This window comes from Pseudoliparis swirei, chromosome 20, assembly GCF_029220125.1.
Source record: "Pseudoliparis swirei isolate HS2019 ecotype Mariana Trench chromosome 20, NWPU_hadal_v1, whole genome shotgun sequence".
In the NCBI taxonomy this organism is placed as follows: domain Eukaryota; kingdom Metazoa; phylum Chordata; class Actinopteri; order Perciformes; family Liparidae; genus Pseudoliparis; species Pseudoliparis swirei.
Window position 1 is genome coordinate 27,334,867 of NC_079407.1, and position 8,141 is coordinate 27,343,007.

Sequence of the window (8,141 nt, forward strand, 5' to 3'; positions counted from 1 at the left end):
TGCAACATCTCACCTGATGCAGCATGTCCAGGTGCGTCACGTCTCACTCTCACTCTCTCTCACTCCTCACGCTCCTTTATTCAACCACTTTACCTTCTTTTCCGAGGCCCGGTCTGTGATTGGCTCGTCGGTTCCGTGACCTCACTTAACCTTCACAAACACAATCTGGGTATTTTAAGACCCTGAGAGTGTCTCTGGGTATAAATTCCAACTTTCATATATGTAGATATGCATATTATATATATATTTTACAATCTTCCGCGGTAACAACGTATTCCTCAGTTTGTGTTAATTTCATGCCGCATTAAATAAGAATATTTGCTTAAAGTGACGTTTTTATTGGTGGACACGAGGAGGAAATGAACTCCTGAGGATTATTTATTATTGTTTATGACGTAATGTCACACTAGTGTGTTCAGAGGGTGAGGTCATCATGTGTCATTTGTATCATTTTATAGTGTAACGCAACATGCAGTGTGTCGCTCTTTAACCCCGTGTTCACCTTTCTGTTGACAGGAGGCGGGGGGGGGGGGGGGTCAACTCGTATGTCTGAACAGATTTATGGTTACGGCCAATTACATCGGGGAGGGGGGGGGGGGGATTTATGATGCAGACGCACATTACTCTGCCTGTCTCTACCACACACACACACACACACACATGCTTTCTAGTTATTCTTAAGGCAATAAAACAATGGTGTTTGTCTCACTAAAAACTGACATGCTTGCTAATACACACACACACACATCCACACACACCCACACACACACACACTCACGCACACACATACACACACGCACATACACACACATCCACACTCACACACATATATGTGCTTTCTAGTTATTTTTAAGGCAATAATACAATGTTCTATGTGTCACAATCAAAACTGACACACACCTACACACAGAAGGACTTAATATATCTAAAAGCTCAAGTGTATTAAAATGTGTGTGATGTGACAGCCAACGGATGAACGTAAGTGTGTGTGTGTGTGTGTGTGTGTGTGTGTGTGTCGGTACGACTGCTTATCTCTGGGGGAAACCTGCTCGTGACTCACCGTCTGTCAGCGACTCAACCTTTCATCTTCTCTCTTCCTGCATTCCTGAACTACACGTCGTTCCTCAGCCGGGGAACGCAGAGACGGTTCTGTTCCTCGTGGAGTTAAACATCCGAGTGTGAATGTTTCTGTGTGTGAATGTGTGTGTGAATGTTTCCTGTGTGTGAATGTGTGTGTGAATGTGTGTGTGAATGTTTCTGTGTGTGAATGTTTCCATGTGTGAATGTTTCTGTGTGTGAATGTGTGTGTGAATGTTTCTGTGTGTGAATGTTTCCATGTGTGAATGTTTCTGTGTGTGAATGTTTCCATGTGTGAATGTTTCTGTGTGTGAATGTTTCCATGTGTGAATGTTTCTGTGTGTGAATGTGTGTGTGAATGTTTCTGTGTGTGAATGTTTCTGTGTGTGAATGTTTCCATGTGTGAATGTTTCTGTGTGTGAATGTTTCTGTGTGTGAATGTTTCTGTGTGTGAATGTTTCCATGTGTGAATGTTTCTGTGTGTGAATGTTTCTGTGTGTGTGAATGTGTGTGTGAATGTTTCTGTGTGTGAATGTGTGTGTGAATGTTTCTGTGTGTGAATGTTTCTGTGTGTGAATGTGTGTGTGAATGTTTCCATGTGTGAATGTTTCTGTGTGTGAATGTGTGTGTGAATGTTTCCATGTGTCAATGTTTCTGTGTGTGTGAATGTTTCTGTGTGTGAATGTGTGTGTGAATGTTTCTGTGTGTGAATGTGTGTGTGAATGTTTCTGTGTGTGTGAATGTTTCTGTGTGTGAATGTGTGTGTGTGAATGTGTGTGTGAATGTTTCTGTGTGTGAATGTGTGTGTGAATGTGTGTGTGAATGTTTCTGTGTGTGTGAATGTTTCTGTGTGTGAATGTGTGTGTGAATGTGTGTGTGAATGTTTCTGTGTGTGTGAATGTGTTTGTGAATGTTTCTGTGTGTGTGAATGTTTCTGTGTGTGTGAATGTGTGTGTGAATGTTTGTGTGTGTGTGAATGTTTCTGTGTGTGTGAATGTGTGTGTGAATGTTTGTGTGTGTGAATGTTTCTGTGTGTGTGAATGTGTGTGAGTGTGTGTGAGTGTGTCTTAAAGAACCTTAACAAATAGTTCTTTAAGGCACCATTTCTGGTTCCACGTAGAACCTTTCAAACTAGGGTTCTTTAAAGAACCATACTCTGAAGGAACCTTTATCTTTCCTTGTATCCACCTCATTGTTTATGTGTCATGAGGCGACACCACTGTCCACTGAATGTCCTTTAATGTGATTAAATGTGTTCTACTGTGTCCTGTGTGTTCTACTGTGTTCTACTGTGTTCTGTGTGTTCTACTGTGTCCTGTGTGTTCTATTGTGTCCTGTGTGTTCTACTGTGTCCTGTGTGTTCTACTGTGTCCTGTGTGTTCTATTGTGTCCTGTGTGTTCTACTGTGTCCTGTGTGTTCTACTGTGTCCTGTGTGTTCTACTGTGTTCTGTGTGTTCTACTGTGTCCTGTGTGTTCTACTGTGTCCTGTGTGTTCTACTGTGTCCTGTGTGTTCTACTGTGTCCTGTGTGTTCTACTGTGTCCTGTGTGTTCTACTGTGTCCTGTGTGTTCTACTGTGTTCTGTGTGTTCTACTGTGTCCTGTGTGTTCTACTGTGTCCTGTGTGTTCTACTGTGTCCTACTGTGTTCTGTGTGTTCTACTGTGTTCTACTGTGTTCTGTGTGTTCTACTGTGTCCTGTGTGTTCTACTGTGTTCTACTGTGTTCTGTGTGTTCTACTGTGTCCTGTGTGTTCTACTGTGTCCTGTGTGTTCTACTGTGTTCTACTGTGTTCTGTGTGTTCTACTGTGTCCTGTGTGTTCTACTGTGTTCTACTGTGTCCTGTGTGTCCTGTGTGTTCTACTGTGTTCTACTGTGTCCTGTGTGTTCTACTGTGTTCTACTGTGTCCTGTGTGTTCTACAGGTTCTACTGTGTTCTACTGTGTCCTGTGTGTTCTACTGTGTCCTGTGTGTTCTACTGTGTTCTGTGTTCTACTGTGTTCTGTGTGTTCTACTGTGTCCTGTGTGTTCTACTGTGTTCTGTGTGTTCTACTGTGTCCTGTGTGTTCTACTGTGTTCTGTGTGTTATAATGTGTCCTGTGTGTTCTACTGTGTCCTGTGTGTTCTACTGTGTCCTGTGTGTTCTACTGTGTTCTGTGTGTTCTACTGTGTCCTGTGTGTTCTACTGTGTTCTGTGTGTTATAATGTGTCCTGTGTGTTCTACTGTGTCCTGTGTGTTCTACTGTGTTCTGTGTGTTCTACTGTGTCCTGTGTGTTCTACTGTGTCCTGTGTGTTCTACTGTGTTCTGTGTGTTCTACTGTGTCCTGTGTGTTCTACTGTGTCCTGTGTGTTCTACTGTGTTCTGTGTGTTCTACTGTGTCCTGTGTGTTCTACTGTGTTCTGTGTGTTCTACTGTGTTCTGTGTGTTCTACTGTGTTCTACTGTGTCCTGTGTGTTCTACTGTGTCCTGTGTGTTCTACTGTGTTCTGTGTGTTCTACTGTGTCCTGTGTGTTCTACTGTGTCCTGTGTGTTCTACTGTGTTCTGTGTGTTCTACTGTGTCCTGTGTGTTCTACTGTGTCCTGTGTGTTCTACTGTGTTCTGTGTGTTCTACTGTGTCCTGTGTGTTCTACTGTGTCCTGTGTGTTCTACTGTGTCCTGTGTGTTCTACTGTGTCCTGTGTGTTCTACTGTGTCCTGTGTGTTCTACTGTGTCCTGTGTGTTCTACTGTGTTCTGTGTGTTCTACTGTGTCCTGTGTGTTCTACTGTGTCCTGTGTGTTCTACTGTGTCCTGTGTGTTCTACTGTGTCCTGTGTGTTCTACTGTGTTCTGTGTGTTCTACTGTGTCCTGTGTGTTCTACTGTGTCCTGTGTGTTCTACTGTGTCCTGTGTGTTCTACTGTGTCCTGTGTGTTCTACTGTGTTATGTGTGTTCTACTGTGTCCTGTGTGTTCTACTGTGTTCTGTGTGTTCTACTGTGTCCTGTGTGTTCTACTGTGTTATGTGTGTTCTACTGTGTTCTGTGTGTTCTACTGTGTCATGTGTGTTCTACTGTGTCCTGTGTGTTCTACTGTGTTCTGTGTGTTCTACTGTGTCCTGTGTGTTCTACTGTGTTCTGTGTGTTCTACTCGTATCTGCTGCCCTCCGCTGTGCTGGGCTGTGATTGGCCGGCTGCTCGTGGGCTTTATCTCCATCGCTGTGTCGGTTCATTAAACCACCAGGTCACTGATGAAGAGCACGGCAACAGATAAGGAGGAGACAGAGAGTGTCTGTGTGTGTGTGTGTGTGTCTGTGTGTGTGTGTGGGTGTGTCTGTGTGTGTGTGTGGGTGTGTCTGTGTGTGTGTGTGTGTGTGTGTGTGTGTGTGTGTGTGTGTGTGTGTGTGTGCCAGAGAGAGAAAGAAAGGAGCTAAATTCGGTGCAATGTATCGGGGTCACGCTGCTCCAGAAAGTCCAATGAATTAGTCGCCACCTCCAGGAAATTACATTGTGTGTTTGTGTGTGAGAGTGTATGTGTGTGTGTGAGAGTATGTGTGAGTGGGTGAGTGTGTGTGTGTGCGAGAGTGAGAGTGTGTGTGTGTGTGTGTGAGTGTGTGTGTGAGTGAGTGTGTGTGAGTGTGTGTGTGAGTGAGTGTGTGTGTGAGTGTGTGTGTGTGTGTGAGTGAGTGTTTTTTGAGTGTGAATGAGTGTGAGTCTGTGTGAGTGGGTGAATGAGTGTTTTTGAGTGTGTGTGTGAGAGTATGTGTGTGAATGAGTGAGTGTTTTTGAGTGTGAGTGTGTGAATGAGTGTGAGTGTGTGTGCTCTGTGTGTGTGTGAGAGTGTGTGTGAGTGGGTGAGTGTGTAAATGAGTGTTTTGAGTGTGTGTGTGTGAGTATGTGTGTGTGTGAGTGTGTGAGTGTGTGAATGTGTGTGTGAGTGTGTGTGAATGATTATGTGTACGAGTGAGCTTGTGTGAGTGTGTGAATGAGTGTGTGTGAGTATGTGTGTGTGTGTCTGCTCCTCTCTCAGTGACCAGACGTGCTCAGCCAATCAGGACGCAGGTCCCGTCATGATGAGTGAGCATGAGGCGTCTCTGTCCTCTGATTGGGCCCCGGTGTCGGCTCGCGGGGGCCTCGTTGTCCTCGGATACCACGGGTTGAACACACTGGGCACGTCTCCGTGAACTTGTTTTATTGTGCGTGACTGTTGTTTAATTACTCGTCGTGTCCAGGTCAGTTATTGAGGACCCAGGTATGGAGGATGAACACGTCAGGGCTGCCCTCACATATGCCCGTCTGTGTTTACATGGCGCTCCATCAGTCCAGGTGGATCTGTTCACATGATTTTGTTTTATCCATGAAAGTGTTTATTGTCCACTTGTCTTCAAACTTCTCTCTGTTATATGAAGGGTTAATGTGAGTCAAGCTTTAAATTACAATAAATATAAATATATAAAAAGATTCGGTCTCTTCGGATCAAAGGAAGAGACGGATCATGTTGGGATGAATTTAAAGGAATGGATTTTATTTTGAAGGGATGCTAGGAAGATTTTTCCAAGCTGTCTGTCTCTCTCTCTTTATATCTATCTGTCTGTCTCTCGGTTTTTCTTGTCTGTCTGTCTGTCTCTCTCTCTCTTTATATCTATCTGTCTGTCTCTCGGTTTTTCTTGTCTGTCTGTCTCTCTCTCTGTCTCTCTGTTTGTCTCTCTCTCTCCTTCTGTCTGTCTCTCGGTTTTTCTTGTCTGTCTGTCTGTCTCTCTCTTTATATCTATCTGTCTGTCTCTCGGTTTTTCTTGTCTGCCTGCCTGTCTCTCTCTCTCTCTCTCTCTCTCTCTCTCTCTCTCTCTCTCTCTGTGTCTCTCTCTGTCTCTCTCTCTCTCTCTCTCTCTCTCTCTGCCTGTCTGCTCGTCTGTCCACCGATTGGTTGTTTTCGTCCAACTAAACCGCCAAACATGCGCTCGTGCACACTTCAACAGCGCGAGCTCGACGGTTAGCGCTGAACTGCTCGCGCGCTCCCTCCTTCGCGCTCCCCCATCTCGCGCACCTGCGCTGATCCTCCTCCTCTTCTTCCTCCTCTTCTTCGCCCGAACGACGACCAAAAAGAGTCAACACCAAACGAGAGAGCCGAAGCCAAAGATGGAGGAATGACGAGAGGACCGTGAGCCGACAGACAGACAGACAGACAGGGACCCCGCTGTCGCAGAGGACCCGAGGAGAGAGAGAGAGAGTCACGTCTGACGGGACTTTTGGGGATTTTCTCCCCGGCAAAGTGGAGCGGACCCCGGGGGAGAGAGACGCCGCGTCCCCCCGACACCAAGTATGTGAGGGAATGGCCGCGGAGGACCGCCGCGCTCTGGCGACATGTTTGTCTCTTCGGTTTCCAGTTTCCTCCAGTGACGGTTGGGCTAACGTCGAGAGCCTAGCCACAAAAAAGTCCTAAAAACGGCGTAAAAAAATATTTGTTGGGGGGTATTTGAAGCTTCCTTTGAAGTGTTCGGCCTCCCAAGGAGGATTGCTTTTTGGGGGGTGAAGGAGGACGTTTATTAATTGTATTTATTATTTATTTTAAAGAGGCGAGACCCCCACCTCCCCCACCCTTTACATAAACGCTCGCGTGCCGCTAGTGCTCTCGTTCCGGTAGACCACCCCGCTCCCGCTGGGCAGGTCTGCGGAGTCTCGCGCGCAGACGTACGCATCTCCATATACGCACACCGACCTGGACATTACCTCACGCGCACGCATACCCACATCTCATGAACACATAATTACACAACCCCCCCCCCCCCTCACTCACCCAACCCGCTCACCCTCCACTATCTGATGACTCCCCGGCGTAGTGGTGGACGTGGTACGGAACCGACTGTAGCATCATCACCACCACCATCATCATCATCACCTCTCTCAGCACTGCTGTCACCGTCATCTTCTGCCTCACCGCCACCATCATGTCCTCGTCGTCGCGTAAGATCTCCTCCGAGTCGTTCAGCAGCTCGGTGGGCTCGGACTGCGGGCTCGAGAGCCCCGGTGGAGACGGAGGGGACGTTGGCGCGGAGCCGGCGGCGGAGGAGCGGCGCGGCGGCGGCGGCGGCGGCTGCCCCTTCTCCTCCCTCCACTCGACCCACAGGGCGGCGCTCTGGAACGGCCGCGGCGCAGCCGAGAGGCCGGAGGCGGCGGCGGCCGCATGCCCGGCGGCGCGCGGGGACCAGCAGCAGGGACCCGGGGGTCCACACAAGAGGGTCACCAGGAAGAGGCGCGTGAACCTGGACTCCCTGGGGGAGAGCCTGAGGCGACTGACCTCACCCACGGTAGGCCTCCAGCTGTGTCCTCACGTGATGCCATTACACATTATAATGATGGTAATGCCATCAGAAAGGCTTCTTTATAGCCTACTTTAATGTGCAATATGGGGGGGGGGGGGGCTATACATTATATTTAATATATAATAACTACATGTTTTACCACTCATTTAGAGCATTCTACTGAAATCAATAGTCATAATCAATTACATTTATGTTAATGCAATAATAAAGGCATCTTTATAGCCTACTTTAATGTTAATATACATTATATTCAATATAACCTTATATCATTTTACCACACATTTAGAGCATTCTACTGAAATCAAGTCATAATCAATTAAAATTCTGGTAATGCAATAGTCATAAAGGCATCTTGTACATAGCCTACTTTAATGTTAATAATATATACATTATATTCAATATAACCTTATATAATTTTAACACACATTTAGAGCATTCTACTGAAATCAATAGTCGGTATAATCAATTTACCTTTGGAGCTGAACATTAGAGACCAAATGACATGTGTTCAGAAGACTATTCAACAGTCTATTTTTTTTTCAATAAGTCAATATGATGACCAAACCGCCAGAAGCATTTATTCCATCCCAAACAGCTTACTTTAATGTGCAACATATAATACATAAAATATAGTTTTATCGCACATATCGAGCGTTCTACTGAAATCGTTATATTTACAATCAGAGCTGAACATTAGAGACCAAAGGACTCGTGTTCACGAGACATGTTCAACAGCCAGAAGTATTCTCTCCAAACAGCCGTCTCCAAAG

At 46.1% G+C, this 8,141-nt stretch overlaps 1 protein-coding gene across 1 annotated transcript in view; it reads left to right on the top strand.

The window, feature by feature from the left end:
- Positions 1 to 6,092: 6,092 nt before the first annotated feature.
- The window catches only part of gucy1a2 (guanylate cyclase 1, soluble, alpha 2), a 48,603-nt gene continuing 46,554 nt past the window's right edge, over positions 6,093 to 8,141 (top strand). Inside the window, exon 1 of the mRNA XM_056442079.1 lies at positions 6,093 to 7,356. Within this exon, the coding sequence (XP_056298054.1) occupies positions 6,997 to 7,356 (360 nt within the window). The 5' untranslated portion in view covers positions 6,093 to 6,996. The remainder of the gene's footprint in view (positions 7,357 to 8,141) is intronic.